The sequence below is a fragment of the Myxocyprinus asiaticus genome, chromosome 6 (genome assembly GCF_019703515.2).
Source record: "Myxocyprinus asiaticus isolate MX2 ecotype Aquarium Trade chromosome 6, UBuf_Myxa_2, whole genome shotgun sequence".
Classification (NCBI taxonomy): Eukaryota; Metazoa; Chordata; class Actinopteri; order Cypriniformes; family Catostomidae; genus Myxocyprinus; species Myxocyprinus asiaticus.
The window spans coordinates 16,028,466-16,049,363 of NC_059349.1; the positions used below are offsets into that span (position 1 = coordinate 16,028,466).

At 41.2% G+C, this 20,898-nt stretch overlaps 1 protein-coding gene across 5 annotated transcripts in view; it reads left to right on the forward strand.

The window, feature by feature from the left end:
- Positions 1–20,898, forward strand: part of LOC127441991 (ZZ-type zinc finger-containing protein 3-like) — a 55,462-nt gene that overhangs the window by 11,493 nt on the left and 23,071 nt on the right. For all 5 annotated transcript variants that reach the window (XR_007897422.1, XM_051699617.1, XM_051699614.1 and 2 more), the window contains exon 2: positions 18,332–19,817. Coding sequence is in view for 4 of the 5 variants with exons in the window: in XM_051699617.1 (XP_051555577.1) it covers positions 18,397–19,817 (1,421 nt within the window). In the remaining variant the exon portion in view is untranslated. The remainder of the gene's footprint in view (positions 1–18,331; positions 19,818–20,898) is intronic.

Below are 20,898 nucleotides of genomic sequence, written 5' to 3' on the forward strand. Positions count from 1 at the left end.
CTCAGTGTTCATTTCTAGAATTTGTTGACAATGTATAATAATAATGTTAAATATTCATTGATAAAAATATTTGTTTAAGAAAGCAGCCTTCTGAGTACCTTTGCATAGTCATATCGGTGCAAAATGGGTGAACAATCCACATAGAAAAGGTCTGTTTTCATTCCAGCTTAAAAATTAACTATATTGGCCACCATATCAGTAATCGGTGAATTTTCCCTCTCTAAAATTGGTATCGGTCTCAAAAATCCCATAATGGTCAGGCTCTAATGTGTACCCCAGGAGGTACGTAAATAGACTACAGGGGGTACACAAAAAGAATCATATTTTGCTTTGTTTAACCTATAAAAAAAATGTATGACAAAAAAAATTAGGGATTAGGGCTGGATAAAATGATTCATTTGAATGATCTATCGATTCTTAAAAACCCAATATCGATCTTATAATATGCGAATTTCAGTTAGGTTCGACTCGTTCCGTGTGTGTACAAAGATCCATGAAATCCATTTGTCATTGATAATGTCTCTTAATACCTTTTCTGTTCTTTACAGTCATTTGTTGAATAAAAAAAAACAAAAACATTTAATTCTTATGAAGAAGGCGTGCGACTTCACTCTTTTTAATATGCACTCAACAAAAACAACAAGAACTGCAGGTAGTCTTAAAGAGTCAGTAGCATTTTAGCATTTGTTCTACATATCAATAAATACTTGTAAATAGTACAAATTATGCATGTAAACAATAAACATGAAGGCCTAACAATATACACTCACTGATCACTTTATTAGAACCAACTGTACACCTACATTTTCATTCGATTATCTAATCGGCCAATCATGTGGCAGCAGTATGGTGCATAAAATCATGCAGATATAGGTCAGGAGCTTCAGTTAATGTTCATATCAACCATCAGAATGGGGAAAAATGTGATTGTAAGGGGGTTTCGTGGAAAGGAGGCGGCGAGAACCGGCTAACAACTTAAATAATAATTTATTAACCAAGAAGACAACCAAAAACACACAACTAAAAACACAGCACAGCTGTCTGTAATTCTCTCTCTCTCGAACTGTCGTCCCCGGCCGCCTTTATCCCTCGCGCGCCCCATCAGGCTGATTGGGGACCGGGTGTGTCTCATTCCAACCCGGCCCCGCCCTCCTCGGCTCTACACTCCTCCCGGCGTTGCCTCAGGCCGGGGAGCCCCCGGCATGACGTACGTCCCCCCTCACCCTTCCTCTCCGGGTGGGGGGGCGTGCCTTATGCCCCGACTGCCGGCGGGTCCTCCCCGCCTTCCTCGACCTGGGAGGAGACAGGAGGGGAAAAAAAAAAACAACACAAAATGGCGAGGGAAAGGCCAACACGGAGCGGCAGAGAGAGAGAGAGGAGAGAGAGAAAAAAAAAACCTCACCGGTTCTCTGATGCGCCGTCGCGTGGTCCTCGATCACTACTCCACCCTCTCAGGCGGACTGCAGCCGCTCCTCCCCGGGCAGACCTGAGTCAGACCTCCGACCCCCAGCGGACAGAACGCCCCTCCGCGTTCCCGGCGTCCCGTGGGGACTCTCCTCCGTCCCTGGCAGCGGCCCTACCACTCCAGGCGGTCGGGGAGTCACTTCCCTCCTCCCCCCGTGGACAGCGGTCTTCTCTCGACCCCTCCGCGTTCCCGGGGGACGGCAGGGCACTCCTCCGCCCCCGGCAGCGGCTCCAGGCGGTCGGGGAGTCACGTCCCCACTCGCCTCGTGGACGGCGGCCGTTCCCCGCGTCCGGGTAGTCGGGCTACTCCATCCCCCGTCGGACGGCAGCGGCGCTCCCCTGGGTGGACGGCAGTGTCGTGGACTCTGCGACGGGAATCCCTCCTCCTTCCCGGGTTTCGGCACCAGTGTAAGGGGGGTTTCGTGGAAAGGAGGAGGCGAGAACCGGCTAACAACTTAAATAATAATTTATTAACCAAGAACACAACCAAAAACACACAACTAAAAACACAGCACAGCTGTCTGTAATTCTCTCTCTCTCGAACTGTCGTCCCCGGCCGCCTTTATCCCTCGCGCGCCCCATCAGGCTGATTGGGGACCGGGTGTGTCTCATTCCAACCCGGCCCCGCCCTCCTTGGCTCTACAGTGATCTCAGTGATTTCAACCATGGCATTATTGTTGGTGCCAGACGGGCTGGTTTGAGCATTTCTGTAACTGCTGATCTCCTGGGATTTTCACGCACAAGAGTCTCTAGAGCAGGGGTGTCTAAACTACGGCCTCCGACTGCTCTGATGCAGACTGTGAGAGATTTTGAAAAAAGGACATAATTTGGCCTGCTATTGAGAAATTATATGAAATTTGTATTCTGAACACTGGGTGTCGCTATCACGGACAGCCACATTTCGCAGAGCATTTATCTCCTAGTATGTTCTCTTTAGTTGCCACCAGCTTCATCTATTGGAAGTGTTCAATAGTTTGGAATCCTCCAGATTTCCACGGATGAAGCACCACGCAAAAAGAATGATGTGTTTGTTATAGGACTAGTATCGGGTTAGATACTTTTCTCATGTACTCGTTCTTGATAAAATGCCCTGATGCCACGCATCATACAATTTAGTAGAACTGCCGTTGTGCAGAGCAGCCGGCCGCACCGAGTTTATTGAGCGCGCACAGAGATGGGTGAGCCGAGAACACTCCTAAAATGTCTTCTACAGCTCTGGGAAGTTTATTAATTGTTGTGAATTGGTTTGTTTTGATGTTTCATTGAAACTAGAAAAGTGATTTATGGATTCTTGCTCCATTTGAGAGAGTAAGGACATAAGAGAGAGCGCTCAAATCACTCGAGCATCTCTTCTTGCACTAGGGTTGCTCCAATATTTTGGCTTTGGTACGAAAACATTATACCTCGGTATCAATACTAACTCAATACTTGGGCAACAAATAAAAAAACCCTCAGATTTTTGATGAAATTACACAGAAAAGTATTGTCAAAAAGAACTGCATAAAGTCTTATAGATAAAAAATTATGCCTTTTCTGTTTTAATTATTCTGGATTACATGTTAAATGTTTTAATTAAATGTTATGATCAAATTGTCTTATACAATCAAATACATACTGTACAGCCTTGATCAAATTAAAATATAATAATTTATAAATAATTATTTTTGGTAAAAGAAAAAAAGATGCACAACAGAGCTTTACAGTATTAATGAAAACAATCTGCTTACCTGAGGCAAAAGTCTGCCATGACTGAATCACATCATGCTGATATTCAGTACTGGTATTCAGCTTTTGTGATATTGCTTACAGATGATAATAATAATACTAATAATATAACCATTTAATATTATATTATTGTCATTGAGTATTATTGCTTCTACTTTGAATATTACACTTTATACAGTAGTAATATTTTTCTGTCGTAATGTCTTCAATTTCACGCATCCAGTTAATTAAAGCTCTCATTTCAGCAGGACTTTTATTTTGAAATACCTTTGAAGTTCTTCCTGTTTCTGAAGGGTTTGTTATATCAAACTGCCTGCGACTCGTGAGCTGAAATCTCCGGTGAAAAAGGTCATTTAAGAGTTCACAGCCGATTTTACACTAAACACACTGCTCTGCAGATGGATACTATTAGACCCACTGCATGAAAATCAAACAGTAGTAGTGTGTGTTGCAATTGTGTGTGTGTGAAGGAGATGGCAGAGCAGAGCCTCTCAGTCATTCTGTGATGTGCAGCACATGTGACTGTATATTATTTAAATGACATCCTTCTGCCATTTAATGATCACACTTGGCCATATTGAGACTTTTTTATTATTATTTTCAAATAGTTTTTGATTTGATCTCAAAACTCTCACATTACATTTTGCTAATGGCAGCATACTTTAATATGGTGCCGAAATTAACAACAAGATGATATCATACAGTTTTACATTTTTTGGTATCGCAATATTTCTTTAGTACCGGTGTACCACGCAACCCTAGCTTGTACTGCGTGCGCTCAGCTCACACTTGCATATCAACCAAATAAATGGGGTGCAATCATTTTGATCCAATTAAAATCGTATTTGTAACACAAGTAACAACTGAACAGAAACTATGATTGAATTACTAATAAATAAAGAGAAATTCCTTGAAACACATCATGACAGGAAAATGTAACATTATAATTATTGTTATGCATTACACCCAAAACTGCTTGTGCTTTGCAGTGACACTGAATAGATATAAAAAAAAAATAAGGGTATTGAAAGTAACAAGTTCTTACTCCGTATAATATTTGCTACATTACTGCATGGTCCGAAATTAACTTTTCCATAAAGGGGCCAATAATTGTTGTATGGATATAATTTTCAGGGGAATTTTTATGTTTATGAGGGTATTTTTTCTAAACATATGACAATTTACTGTGTCATTCCTTTATTCAAAACATATTTTATGTGATGGTGTGTAATGCTACTCTTAAAAAACTATATCAGATGGTATAAAAAAAAAACATTGTGTTTGCCCCCACATTTTGAACTTTAATGGAATTTTTTGCCACTTTTGGGGGCATTTTTCCCCTGATTCCCCCTTAATTTCTGACCCTGCATCACTGTTCTATTACAAGAGTTGTTGGTGAGAGAAATATCCTTTATTAACACAAAATGTGATTAAAACTTTCATAATATCTACCCTTTTTTATTATTACAACAACAGTGCGGCCCACAACACCTGGTTTCTTTTTCATCTGGCCCCCAGTAGAAAAAGTTTGGACACCCCTGCTCTAGAGTTTACTCATAATGGTGCCAAAAGCAAAAAACATTCGGTGTGCGGCAGTTCTGCGGACAGAAGCGCCTTTTTGATGAGAGAGGTCAATGGAGAATGGCCAGTCTGATTCGAGCTGACAGAAAGGCTACGTTAACTCTGATAACCACTCTGTACAATTGTAGTGAGCAGAATAGCATCTCAGAATGCACAACACATCAAACCTTGAGGCGGATGGGCTACAACAGCAGAAGACCATGTCGGGCACTTTATTAGGACCATAGTGTTCCTAATAAAGTGCTCAGTGAGTGTATATATACAGTGTATAGGGTATATACTAAGATGGCGGTGCGGATGGCTGCCTCGGTATGGAGCTCTCCAGTTTTTTTGCTGTTTTTGTTTGTTTGTCTTGTGTTTAGTAATTTATTTCCAATCAGTTTTACCAGAGACGAGCTGCTGAATATTCGACAGCACACACCAGACAATCTTTTTACCGGTTTTTAATTATTCGGATGTTCTGTTGGACATTTTAGTCAGAGGAGATGCGGTGCTGTACAACCGCGCTGAAAGACACAAGTGTGGGAAGCGAGCCGGCGCTGGTCAAGCTCCGACAGCACGGCATTCGAACCGCGCTGCCAAGTATCCATCTAGCGAATCTCTGCTCTCTTCCTAACAAAACGGACGAATTACTTCTCACCCGCAAAAATAAGTACTTTGCAAGTTCTGCTGCATTGTGCTTCACGGAAACCTGGCTGAGTGAATCCATTCCAGACAGCGCATTACATCTGCCTGACTTCCAGCTGTTCAAAGCGAATCGGACCGCGGAGTTAACGGGGAAAACGAGAGGCAGTGGAACGTGTTTTTACATCAACGAATGTTGGTGTACAAATGTAACAACACTGAAGAAGATGTGCTGTCTTAATTTAGGGGCACTCTTCATAAAATGTAAACCTTTCTACTTTCTACCGTGGGAGTTTTCCTCGTGTATTCTTGTGAGTGTTTATATTCCACCACACTCATGTGTGAATGCAGCACTGCAACAGCTGGCTGATCAGATCACAGACACGGAACAGCAATACCCGGACTCACTTATTATTATTCTTGGAGATTTTAACAAGGCAAATCTCACACGTGAACTGCCCAAATACAGACACCACATTATATGCCCCACCAGAAACAGAAATACACTGGATCACTGCTACACAACAATAAAGGATGCATATCGCTCTGTCCCACATGCAGCTTTAGGACTCTCTGATCACTGTCTGGTTCATATTCTTCTGACCTACAGGCAGAAACTAAAATCAGCTAAACATTTAGTAAAGACTGTAAAAAGATGGACCAATGAAGCAGAGCTGGAACTTGATTTTTGTTTTTGTTTTATGTTATGTTTTTGAAGCTGCAGCCACAGACCTGGATGAGTTCACAGATACTGTGACATTATATATCAATTTATGTGAGGACATGTGCATTCCTACTTGGACTTATTTAACATACAACAATGACAAACCATGGTTTACAGCAAAACTCGGCAGCTTTGTCAGGCCAAAGAGGATGCTTACAGAAGTGGATAAAATATTGTACAATCGGGCCAAATACAGACTGACAAAGGAGATTAGAGTGGCTAAAAGAAGCTATTCTGAAAAGCTGAAAAAAGTTTTCATCTAATGACCCTGCATCACTGTGGAGAGGCCTGAAAGTCTGTACCAACTACAAGACACCATCCCCCAACACTGTAGGGAATCAACAACTGGCTAATGACCTGAATGTGTTTTACTGTAGATTTGAAAAGCCCAGTCTCACACCCCACACCCGCTCCGACCTTCACAGCACACAAACATTTACACCTCCTGCCATCACCCTTCTCCCCTCTCCTGCTACTCAACATGCACTTAAGATATGTGAAGATGATGTGTGCCAGGTCTTCTGGAAACAGAAGACAAAAAAAGCACAGGGCCCAGATGGTGTTTTACCCACTTGTCTAAAATTCTGTGCTGACCAGCTGGTCCCCATCTTCACACATATCTTCAGCAGATCACTGGAGCTGTTTGAAGTTCTCTGCTGCTTCAAATGCTCCACCATCATCCCCATCCCAAAGAAACCCAAGATCAAAGGACTTAATCACTACAGACCCGTCGCTCTGACGTCTGTGGTGATGAAGTCGTTTGAGAGACTGGTGTTGGCCCACCTAAAGGACAGACAGACCAGGGACTTGTGCAAAGATTCTATTTGTTGACTTCATTTCAGCTTTTAACACCATCAACCCCGCTCTCCTATGGGCTAAATTAACCCAGCTCTCTGTTCCCAGCTGTATCTGTCAGTGGATCACCAGCTTTCTGAAAGAAAGGCAGCAGCTAGTGAGAATGGGGAAATTCACCTCCAGCACATGTACAATCAGCACTGGTGCCCCCCAGGGATGTGTGCTCTCCCCACTACTCTTCTCCCTCTACGCAAATGACTGCACTGCCAAAGACCCCTCTGTTAAACTCCTGAAGTTCGCAGATGACACTACAGTCGTCGGCCTCATCCGAGATGACGATGAGTCTGCATACAGAAGGGAGGTTGAACAGTTGGCCGTCTGGTGCAGTCAAAACAACCTGGAGCTGAATGTGCTTAAAACAGTGGAGATGATAGTGAACTTTAGGAGAAACACCCCAACATTAACCCCGCTCACCATTCTGAACAGCAATGTGGCAGCAGTGGAGTCATTCAGGTTCCTGGGCACTACCATCTCACAGGACCTGAAGTAGGAGACCCACATTGACTCATTTTGAAAAAGCCCAGCAAAAGTTATGCTTCCTTCTTCTATATTTATTAATATAGGCCTGTTGTTCACATTCAGCACATATATAACCTAATATGTATACTGTATAAATACTGTGTGTGTACATATATATATATATATATATATATATATATATATATATATATATATATATATATATATATAGTGTACAGTTGAAGTCAGAAGTTTACATACACCTTAGCCAAATACATTTAAACTCAGTTTTTCACAATTTCTGATATTTAATTGTAGAAAACTTTCCCTGTCTTAGGTCAGTTAGGATCACTACTTTATTTTAAGAATGTGAAATGTCAGAATAATAGTAGAGGGAATGATTTATTTCAGCTTTTATTTCTTTCATCACATTCCCAGTAGGTCAGAAGTTTACATACACTTTGTTATTATTTGGTAGCATTGCCTTTAAATTGTTTAACTTGGTTCAAATGTTTTGGGTAACCTTCCACAAGCTTCTCACAATAATTTGTTGGAATTTTGGCACTTTCCTCCAGACAGAGCTGGTGTAACTGAGTCAGGTTTGTAGACCTCCTTTCTCGCGCACACTTTTTCAGTTCTGCCAACAGATTTTATATCGGATTGAGGTCAGGGCTTTCTGATGGCCACTCAAACACCATGACTTTGTTGCCCTTAACAGGGCTCGACAATAAGGACTGCCCGATGGCCTGGGGCCTGTGTGAGAGATTCAGGCCAGTTGCTAGAACTGTCACTTGCCTGATCGGGCCAGTGCTGCATTTATAACATTAGTGCAAGCAAACAACAAGCGAGAGAGCACAAAAATTACACGGAGCGAACGATGTCTTCAAACCGAGGAGCGAGCGTGAGTATATTTATCTCAAAAAGACACGCAAATGCATAATATACTGGACACGCCAAGGTATAGTCGTGTGCACGCACAAGATTGTGCAGACACCGAGCACACTCTCCTAGCACTGTCCTCGCTCTTTTCCAAGTGTCTTAGCAGCGGCTATTACCAATGTGTTGATAATAGCAGGAAAAAAACCCCACTTAATGAATTCCAAATCTTTAACTCAGTGACTAAATCTTTGATCCTTGTGAAAACACTACACATGGGCAAAAGTTGCATGACAGCATGACTAAATGGGTGACCGAAAGCCCATCATCTCCTTCACAGAACTCTTGGCGTAAAAGCACATGTGTAAATGGCAGGACGGCTGAGGTTAATATGATGTATTTATGAATTTATATCTGTAAAGCGCATATATGGGATTACATAAGGCATAAATCATATCTTGCAAATTATAAATGTGATTCAGTTTTGGGGGACATTGTATTTTTTTTTCCTCCCCAATTTGGAATGCCCAATTCCCAATGCACTCTAAGTCCTCGTGGTGGCAAAGTGACTTCCCTCAATCCGGGTGGCAGAGGACAAATCTCAGTTGCCTCCGCGTCTGAGACCATCAATCCGCGCATCTTCTCACGTGGCTTGTTGAGCGCATTACCGCGGAGACCTAGTGTGTGTGGAGGCCCACGCTGCTCTCCACGGCATCCACGCATAACTCGCCACGCGTCCCACCAAGAGTGAACTACATTATAGCGACCACAAGGAGGTTACCCATGTGACTGAACCCTCCCTAGCAACTGGGCCAACTAGGTTGCTTAGGAGACCTGGCTGGAGTCACTCAGCATGCCCTGGATTTGAACTTGAGACTCCAGGGGTAGTAGTCAGCATCTTTTTATTTGCTGAGCTACCCAGGCCCTTGGGGGACATTGTATTAAAAACATAAGATATGTAAAAAATATTTATCTTCGGACATATTTTTTAAAGCCATGATGGTAAAAACAGCTATTTGTCATTTTTGTGTTGGGGCCAGTGAAAATTTTGGCAGGGCGAGTAAAAATCTAAAGCACTGGCCCAACCGGGCCTGTAGAAAAAATCCTTAACATTGAGCCCTGCTTAAGCCATTTTGCCACAATTTTGAAGGTATGCTTGGGGTCATTGTCCATTTGGAAGACCCATTTGCTACCAAGCTTTAACTTCCTGGCTGATGTCTTGACATGTTGCTTCAATATATCCACATAATTTTCCTTCCTCATGATGCCATCTATTTTGTGAAGTGCACCAGTCCCTCCTGCAGCAAAGCACCCCCACAACATGATGCTGCCACCCCTATGCTTCACTGTTGGGATGGTGTTCTTCGTCTTGCAAGCCTCACCCTTTTTCCTCCAAACATAATGATGGTCATTATGGCCAAAACAGTTCAATTATTGTTTCATCAGACCAGAAGACATTTCTCCCCCATTTGCACTTGCAAACTGTAGTCTGGTTTTTTTATTGCGGTTTTGGAGCAGTGGCTTCTTCCTGAGCAGCCTTTCAGTTTGTCAATATAGGACTCGTTTTTACTGTGGATCTAGATATTTGTCTACCTGTTTCCTCCAGAATCTTCACAAGGTCCTTTGCTGTTGTTCTGGGATTGATTTGCACTTTTCACACCAAGCTACGTTCATCTGTTTATACTTGCATACTATTGTTTGTAGAGATGAATGTGGTACCTTCAGGCATTTGAAAATTGCTCCCAAGGATGAACCAGACTTGTGGATGTCCACAGTCTTTTTTCTGAGGTCTTGGCTGATTTCTTTTGATTTTCCCATAATGTCAAGCAAAGAGGCACTGAGTTTGAAGGTAGGCCTTAAATTACATCCACAGGGTCACCTCCAATTGATGCCAGAAATCAGAAGCATCATTTTCCACGCTGCTTGAAGGCACAGTTAACTTAGTGTATGTAAACTTCTGACTTACTGGAATTGTGATATAGTCAATTAAAAGTGACACATATGTCTGTAAACAATTGTTGGAAAAATTACTTGTCATGCACATCAAGTAGATGTCCTAAATGACTTATCAAAACTATAGTTTGCGAATATGTAATCGGTGGAGTGGTTAAAAAATTAGTTTTAATGACTTTAACCTAAGTGTATGTAAACTTCTGACTTATGTTATATTGATTGATTGTGCTGCCCTGAAAGAACGTAAAACAAGTCTGACACGCTCTTTAGGAAATGCAGTGGCCAAATAAAAGGTGCATTAAAATTATTGCGATATTCACGATATTGCTTAATTTTATATTGACAGCAAAATCATCACACTTGTATCGTAAATATTCGATATGTCACCCAGCCTTACATCAGGATTCCCCTGGCGTAGTTGAGCATATAGGAAGTGAGGGACTGTTGATGATATATTTTAAATTGGTGCATTCTAGTTGAGAGTGTGTGTGTTTCTCTTTTACTCCCCAGAAATGTTTAATTCTTGCCTCTTGTTGATATGATGTTGCACTTCATCCTGTGGCATTAATTTAGTTATCCAGTCTTTTTTATGCACATGCGCACTCTTTAGACTTCCAAACCTTTGAGAATGATGCCTATGTGTTTCCATGGCCACATAAAGCCAAGCGCACACTACACGACTTGCAGTCAGTTCCCTGCGACTCACTGTCTTGTTTTCCATCATGCTGATGCGCACACTACACGACTGATCGCAGACTGGGTGTATCAACTACACGACCATTCGTCCTTGACTGAGGCCCTGTGTACACTTGGCATTAAGATGTGTTTTGGGTGATCCGAAACAAGTGAGACACATCACCGTTACACCTGGTGTTCTCTTTTGACAACTTGTGTCCAGATTTTGAGGGGTGTGTAGCAAGAGTGCGCACTACACGACCGATGGTCGTGAGTTCTGAGACTTCTCGTCACAGAACAGTCGCCGACTGAGAACATAAAAGGAGATGAGCATGAGTCATGAAATGCAGGAGAAATCTAGGTGTGTTAAAGCTCTTTCTCTTAATCCCTTGGGTGAGGTAAGGAAGGTGGCGTTAGTGCTTGCATATTATTTCAGAAGGCTGCTTTTTGCAAAAACCATGGAACAAGTGCATGTAAACGGGGCCTTTATAGGGTAACATGAGCCGCTTTTACACTGTCAGGCCAGTGCGAGCCAGGGCTATCAACTGGCCAGCTGGAGCCAATAGCCTCATACCTCGAGCTGCGAGACAAATCGATCTGCATTCCCACCATCGGCAAATAGCCCCGCAGCATTGCCCTAAAATCTGCCCTTAATACACCGCTATGGAGCCAACGTCACACACCCCACCTATTTCACCAGCAAGAGGGAAACTCAAGCTGAGGTATCAGACTCTGGAGAGGAGATTAGCTATCCCTTGAAATAAACATGGATTTGGTTCTCCGTCCAAAATGTTACATTTTTTTCCAGAAACTGTACCATTGTGCGCTGGATGCACAACTTGGTGAGTTCGGTGACAATATTCTTAATCACGTCTTGGTTCGGTAGCAGTGTTAATCTCGTCAACAAAATCACTGACAAAGGTTTTTGTGTGTTTGTGTTTGTGTGTGTGTGTGTGTGTTTTCATCAACATTAACAAATACTAGACGAAAAAGGAGCATCATGATGATAATTAACAATTTTATTAAAGCATACTTTTGACAAAAATATGACAAGAAAAATAATATTACTGCAAGATATTAACAGTGCATGACATAAAACAATAAGCATCTAGAGAAATATCTGTTTATAAAAGAAGATATTAGATATGGATTCTGATCTAATAATCCAGTATGTTGGGGATTTCCCTGCTTGAGCTGTGTGAGATGAATGTGCCGAAAACCAACAAAATAAACATATCCTATTTATACATTATATTAATCACCATATCCACAACATATATGGAATATTACAACTTACATCTTTGCAAAGACAATGAAGCGAATGAACAGGTGAACTTTAACCAAATTAAGTGCTAGTCATAATATACCTAACTTGCATTGTGAACATGCTGTTTCTGTAAAAACGCATGCACTGCAATATCCTAAACTGGGTAAAAACTGAAAATTAATAAGAGTCTCCAAAACATGAAGGATTTAGAATTCAGCAGACTAACTTCTAAAGACTAGTTAATACTTCAGTATATTCATTATATGCTATTATTTGGAGCTCTGGTATCACAGCAAGGAATTTTTTTAAAAATCTTTTATACACCGTTCAGCCACAACATTAAAACCACCTGCTTAATTGTGTAGGTCCCCCTCGTGCCACCAAAACAGCACCAACCCGCATCTCAGAATAGCATTCTGAGATTATATTCTTCTCACCACAATTGTACAGAACAGTTATCTGAGTTAATGTAGACTTTTGTCAGTTCGAACCGGTCTGGCTCTGTTGACCTCTCTCATCAACAAGGCATTTCCATCCACAGAACTTCCACTCACTGGATGTTTTTTGTTTTTGGCACCATTCTGAGTAAACACTAGAGACTGTTGTGATTGAAAATCCCAGGAGATCAGCAGTTACAGAAATGATTGTTGGTGCCCGTCTGACACCAACAATCATCCATGCGATTATCTAATCAGCCAATCATGTGGCTGCAGTGCATAAAATCATGCAGATACGGGTCATGAGCTTCAGTTAATGTTCACATCAACCATCAGAATTGGAAAAAATTTGATCTCAGTGATTTGGACCATGGCATGATTGTTGCTCTGTACAATTGTGGTGAGAAGAATATAATCTCAGAATGCTGTTCTGAGATGTGGGTTGGCACAGTTTTGGCGGCACGAGGGGGACCTACACAATATTAGGCAGGTGGTTTTAATGTTGTGGCTGATCGGTTGTATGTTTGGTACATGTTTAAATTAAGAAAATTTTTATAAATTTTTCCTAAAAGTTTGAAAATTTTAGTAAAGTTGACTTACAGTCTGACACACGTTTTTGTCATTTTGCACATTATCATCAACTAAAAGATATTTTCGTTGACTAAATGTGCCATTTTAATCAGAGTAAAACTGACTAAAATGAATGAAAATGTCATGATGAAATATTGACACATTTTAAAGGACATTTTTGTCAGTAGTAAAACTATGACCAAAACAAAAAACTGTGAAAAAATTTACACTGTTTGGCAGACTCCATCGATCTGACATTGCACATTTTCATCAGCCCAAATATTCAGAAGAGCCCAGATTTTGTCTATTGACAATTCTTCATTCTCCGTTGATTTGTTAAGGTAAGCTGGTAGCTAGATATAAAAAATTTGGAAATTAGTATCTTGGTTCTGACTCGGCTAAACTCCGCCTTATCAACCACACCTCAAGCACCAGTTGGCCTTGTTTGGCCCAAGGGTAATCGGCGAGCCAGGGCGCTTTGCCATTGGCCCTGAGTAAGCCCCAAGGAGGCACAATGAAGCCCCGGAAGTGACAGTGGGAACGCAGCTGGCCCTGGCACGCACTAGCTTGCCCTCATTTGGCCCGATAATGGAAATGCTGCTATGGTGATTTTGTTCCTTATATTTTCATACTGGTGGCTTAATTCGAGGAATGGCCCACATGGATTTCACCTGTCGCCACATGGAGTTCTTGATGAAAAAAATTGCCATTCTAGTTAAACATCTAAAAGAGGCCTACATTTTTCCTCTGAGGATAAAGTTGTCTGAACATGAGCGAGCTGCAACAATCACAAATGTTTTCTTAAATGTTTTCTTTAGTAGACAGTTTCATTTGAAAAACTCCTTGCACTTTGATCAGTGAAGGGTCAGATTATCATTCTTACAATTCAAATTAAAATAATTCAATTAATTGGGTAAGTTTTTTAAATGTTGTTTGTTCAAGTTCTTCTTGATGTCTGATGACGGCCCTGAGGGTGGCCGAAACGTCATGCATTTTTAATCAAATAAAATTGTAGCTCTAATTTTGCTTAAAGAGTAAGTGTTGCACATCCTTCTTTTGAAAGTATGACAATTAAAATGATACCATGTAATTATATTTTTGCAGTTACCAGCCAACTGGTGAGTAACTCACGATTGGTAATTTTAGACCCTGGTCTAAATGGACCCTATGAAGCTTTTATGCCTTTCAAAGTTAAAGGTTGTTTCATGGGATCTTGTAGCCATTGTTGGAGATAAGAGGCAGTGTAATAAACATAACCTCTCACATCTGCAGATTTAGCAATGCACCAGGGAAAGCTTACTAAGCGTATGTGTGATAAGTAGATTGATAGCTTGTGTGGAAACTCTCCGATAACTTTGAATATGAAACGTATGTATAGAATATTAGATAACAGCTGATAATAGCCTGCCAATAGGCTTTTATTCTTGCATTTATGTATATTTGACTCTGTTTAACAACTCAAAGACTGAGAGTTGGAGAAAGAGGAACTTTCTTTGGAATTGTCCACAGTGAAGTTTTTTTTTGGGAACCTTGTTATTAGTGGTGCTTGCTACAGCAAGCATCACTATTACTATTGCTGATACTTGGGCACTAAAAGCACCAATTCAGTTACTTGAACATTAAACTTTCCCAAAGTCTTAGTGGGAGGGTAACTAATTGAAATATCTAGTCTCCGTAGTTGGCTTTTTCATTGCAATGAGCATTAAATCTCTTAAACCCTCATCCACCACAAAATGAATTGTGGCTATCCACTTTGCTATAGCAAACATGAAGCTGCATTTACATGATTTACCGCTTTGAACTCCACATGAAAGTGCTTGCAGAAAACATCTTGCTTTGCATTTAGCGCTGTCCACATAATGATGCTTCATTTAAATTGTCTTGAACGCAACACCGGGGAAACGCTGATGCTTCACTTCAGCAGGTCGTGTGAATGCAACTTATCACAAACCCCATCTGGGTTTGTTTTGTTCCAAAAATTACAGTTAAGAGATCCTTTCTCCATCACTTGATCACTGACACAGAATTGCTGTTGTGTGTTTTTGTGGTGTGTGCGTCAGTGTAATGATCCGGACACAGCACAAAGGTTCCGCCCTATTCTAACCAGTGTTCAGAACTCAAACAGAGCTGATTAAAATGTCAGAATCTAATGTGAAAATTGGTAAATGTGTTAATAATAATTACGAAAAAATTCCGTGTTAAACGTTTTTAAAGTAATCGCATGGGTTAACACGTTAATTCCAACATCTCAACATCAGCATCTAGTTTATATTAGGTTTGTGCGGTTTACCGGTACTAATGAAGTATCGTGTTACCAAAAACATTTAACCGGTACAATATCATATTGTTGCTAATTTTGGTACCATATTACAGTATGCTGTCATTAGCAAAATGATATGAGATGTGACAGTTTTGAGATTAAATCAATGACAATTTGAAAATAAAAGAAAAAACCTCTGGCCAAATGTGATCATTAAACAGCAGAAGGATGTAAATTAATTAAATAATCTACAGTCACATGCGCTGCACGCTACAGAATGAACAAGAGGTGCCCCTCTGCTCTGTCACATGATTCCCACACACACAGACACATGGGCGCACGCATGTGCGCACACTCCCACAAACTCAACACACTGCTGGTGCTTAATTTTCATGCAGTGTGTTTAGAGTATAAACGGCTGTTAACACCTAAATTAGCTCATCGAGTGCAGCTCGGAGATTTCAGCTCCAGTTGTGACAGGATTATCCCAGCATTAATGGGAAGCTTGATATAACTAACCCGTAAAAACAATAAGAACTCAAAGGTCTGTCAAAATAAAAGTCCTGCTTAAATGAAAGCTCTATTCAACTGGATGCGTGAAATTGAAGACAGAAAAATATAACTACTGTATAAAAATGTTATATTAAAAAAGTAGCAATAATACTCATAATAACAATTATGTAGTATTAAATGGTTGTATTATTATTATTATTATTATTATTATCATCTGTAAGCTAATATCACAAATGCAAGCAGCCTTGTGCCACAGGTAATTAGATTTGTTTCATTAATGTTTTCATTAATACTGTGTAGCTCTGTTGTGCAGCATTTTATTTTACCAAAAATAAAATTGCCATTTTTTGTAAATGAAAAAATATTTTTATTTGATTAAAACTCTGTATCAATTTGATTAAACACCATTTGATCATAACATTTAATTAAAACATTTAACATGGAATATAGAATAATTTAACGGAAAATGCATAATTTGTACCTGTAAGACTTTATGCAGTTCTTTTAATTGTCATTTTCTGTGTAATTTCATCAAAAATCGGAGGCTTTTTATTTGTTGATTATAGTATCGATTTAGTATCGATACCGAGGTACCAGGGCTGGTATCGTACTGAAGCCAACATTTTGGTATCGGAGCAACCCTTGTTTATATATTAAAAAACCTTGTGATAGGGGTGGGGGATATAAGCAAAAAAATGCATATAGCGATAATTTGACATTTTCTATCAATAACAATATATATGATGATATATATGATGATATAGCCTACACATTTTGATGGAAAGTGATTCAAAAACGTCCTAAAAAAAATAATAATAATAATTATCCAAACCAATACCCCGATGCCTTTTGCAGCAGTTATTGACAATGATCGACAATATCGGGAAATTACAAAACCATAGAGATGGGAAGTCACCAAATATGTTAAAAGTAGCCCAATAGTGTTCATGCACTTATGTTTTGAGATAATAATAATCAAAATATTAAAATGTAAAAAATAAAAAAAAGTATTATGGATTAAAGAGGCCAGTTTTGTCCATTTTAACTGCTGGCACATTCTCTGAATTGCATGAAACATTTTCCAGTAATAACCTACTCTCTAGTCTCTGACATGGCTTGTAACAAATACACTATGGCTTAGCAACTAGATAAAAACAGCACATATATTAGAAATTTCATTAAGAAAATGCAGCCTGTTGGGAAAAGACATTATTATTAAATGTCATTAAAGCGAAAATGAGTGATGAAACCCAGGAGATCAGCAGTTACAGAAATACTCAAACCAGCCGGTCTGGCACCAGCAATCATCCATGCGATTATCTAATCAGCCAATCATGTGTCAGCAGTGCAGTGCATGAAATCATGCAGATATGGGTCAGGAGCTTCAGTTAATCTTCACATCAACCATCAGAATGGGGAACAAATGTGATTTCAGTGATTTGGACTGTGTTGTGATTGTTGGTGCCAGATGGGCTGATCTGAGTATTTCTGTAACTGCTGATCTCCTGGGACTTTCACGCACAATAGTCTCTAGTGTTTACTCCGAATGGTGCCAAAAACAAAAAAACATCCAGTGAGCCGTTCTGCTCTGTGGACGGAAATGCCTTGTTGATGGAGGTCAACAGAGAATGGTCAGACTGGTTCAAACTGACAAAGTCTACGGTAACTCAGATAACCACTCTGTACAGTTGTGGTGAGAAGAATAGCATCTCAGAATGCTATTCTGAGAGCCGAGTAGGCGCTGTTTTGGCGGCACGAGGGGGACCTACACCATATTAGGCAAGTGGTTTTAATGTTGTGGCTGATCGGTGTATAATAACGCCCTGGCAGTCACCCACAAACCCCTCTGTGGTGGCAAGTTTTGCAAAGGCAAGCACCACTCACATTTTCTTTGGAAAATACAAACGTTGATTTATTTCTTCCACTAACATAAGCTATAAATAATGAAAGCGTCTCTCTCTCTCTTTCCCTTGGAACTTTTGCATAGGAACATTCCAGATATTCCATGAATGTACTGTCATTTTTGACACATCAGTCATGGTTTTTTTGCTGAATCTAAATCCATTGATCCACAGTAGGGAAACATTTTGCGAACATATTTTGAATATTTTGACATCTTTGAACTGCAGATAAAATATTTCCATCTCATATTTTCATATTTGGCTCTTTGGGCCATCATGTGGTATCATTTTAATAAAAGACATGCCTGGATGTGAATGTGATAAAGGTTATATGGGAACATTGAATAAATGGTTTTTATTGTTTGTCATGCTGTATGAATGCAACCTTACCCATTTTAACAGTGAGTCTTAACAGTCTGTAATTATTCTGTCTTTTGTTTCCTTCAGGTGCCCACATTCTGCTGCTGAGGAGAGAGCACCATGATGAGGAGACAGTAGGCACCCACCATAGTATGGCCGCGTCCCGCTCTTCGCGCGTCACAAGATCATCAGTGGGGATAAATGGATTGGATGAGAACTTTTGTGGTCGAACCCTCAGGAACCGCAGCATCGCCCAGCCAGAAGAGAGCTCTCCACCTCCTGCATCCAGAGCCCGCTCGCCCAAGAAGAAGCAGGACTGTCAGCAGCACCAGCAGGCCGGAGCACAGGTTGGAAAGGTAGCCGAGAGCAAGGCGGAGGTTGAGCCCTTGCCCGCCTATGGAAAACGGGGCTTACCCAGCTCCGAGCAAGACGAGTCAGAGAAATCGGACAACTGCGAGCGACCAAGGGTTGGGGGTGGGCCAGAAGCCTCCCCTGCCCTGAAGAGGGCCAAACGCTGCCCTCGCTCAGGTGAATCGCAGGGGGTAGAGGAAGAACCTCCTCTCAAACCAGACAGCCCTGATCCTGCTGCACCGAAAGAAAATGATGAGGACCTCAAATCAAACCCGTCCTCGATCCCTCCGCTCAGCATCGACAAAGAGGCGGAGCAGAAAGAGGACAGCCCGGCAGAGAAGAACGTTCCTCCCCTGCAGGCCAGAGAGAATGTCAAGGCCACCAATGGCCTTGCAGATCTCGATAAGGAGGATTCTGAAGTTGCAGCCTTACCTGCAGAGCCCTGTGCCTCCCCTGCCATGCTTAACAACAGTTCCTCACTGTTAAATGGCAGTCAGGCTGTGCCCTCATCCCCAGACCCTATTGTGCCTTGTAGATCCCCTCATCCCAAGCAAGCCAATGAGTCCGACAGCACTCAGATTGACTGTGAGAGAAACTGCACGGCGGAGGAAGCCGCAGAGGCTGTGCTGTCCCGGGAACCGGAGATGGAGGTGGAGGTGGAGGTGGATGTCGTGGGGGAACCCAGCCAGGCCCAGGATGAGCTGGCCAGGGACGAGAGCACCAATGGCAGCTTTGCAACTGAGCTGCAGGACCCTTCTGATGACTGCTCGAATATCTCAGGAGAAATAGTGGCGCTGGCTTCCTCCCAGTTGCCCGCGGAGCCCCCGTCCTTCACGGAGCCTCAAGAACACAGATACACCCTGAGGACTTCACCGCGCCGCGCTGCCTGTGGTAGTGGGCCCAAAGCCAGCTCCCCCAAACCCAGTTCCCCACACCTAGACAATAGTTCATTGAAGGAGGAGGCCACACTTGTTCCTTTCTCTTCAGAGGACGCCAGCCATAAAGACCCTACCCATGAATCACTGGGGCTTTCTAGTGAGGTAGACAGTGAATTCTCAGAGAAAGCAGGGGTCAGTGAAGAGGTAGAGGTTTCACATAGTAGATCATCCAGGTCCACCAAAGAGCTTTTGGCCACTCAGGCTGAGGAGGATGAGGAGGAAGAGGAGGATCCAGATGTCTACTATTTTGAGTCTGATCACTTGGCTCTTAAACACAACAAAGAGTATGTTCAGGCATATGATATCCTGTATAAAGTTGTCGTTCTTGTCGTAATGTAGCGCAACAGTCCCTTTACAGGGAAGTAAAAAGCCCATTCGATTTCTCCATAGTCAAATTTTATTTTAACGATTAACTTTATAAAATGTAAATACAGATGAACTGTGAGCTCCTAGCTTGTTAACCGATGGTATACTCTTAGTACAATTAGGTTCCTGGTTAAGAACTACAATACCCATGTTGCTGAAATATATCTTAATATTTTATAATAAATTTCAAATATCTGTGCTTATAATCAACAACTTTAAATCAATAGTTTTACATTTTTCCATCTTTTCAATTCATTTACATAATTCTCAGTGCTTAATGGCATTGTAGTTCATCATTCAGTCGATAAGTAAACAGTCATTTTGTCCGATTTTCAAATACTTTTTGCCTCAAACAAAGTTTGTAATGTTGCGATATACGTTGGTTTTGGTTGGTTTGTTTTATCATGGCTTAGAACTCTTATAAAGGATTTTACGAAATCCCTATGGAAAAAAATGTAATAGGAAAACATTTCCTGAACCAAGCCTGAAAAGTGGTTGGGCACTCTTGCGCTCTGTTCTGGAAAATCTTGATCCTTTTTGTAATGTGTCCTTGTTCCTTTTTGTATTAGCAATGTTTGCTAAGTCAAGCATCACAATTATTGTTCACGTTTTGGGTTGGGCATTTGAACAAACCCCGTACCTTTAAGTATTAAACTCCAGCATGTAACGCATCCTGCACCATTTGTACTACAGACATGAATGATACCTCAAATCATGTGGCTTGAGGAGAGGTGTGCTTTTACTTTTTCAAGTGATCAGACTATGGCACCCACAACACCTTTGCAAAATCTGAGTTTTGCATAGACAAGTCCTTTTTATTTACTTATTTATTTCCAGAATATATTGTTTTATTTTTTTATTTTTTCCCCAATTTCCAATGCACTCTAAGTCCTCGTGGTAGCGTAGTGACTCGCTTCAATCCGGGTGGCGGAGGGCGAATCTCAGTTGCCTCCATCTGAGACGTCAATCCACGCATCTTATCATGTGGCTTGTTGAGCG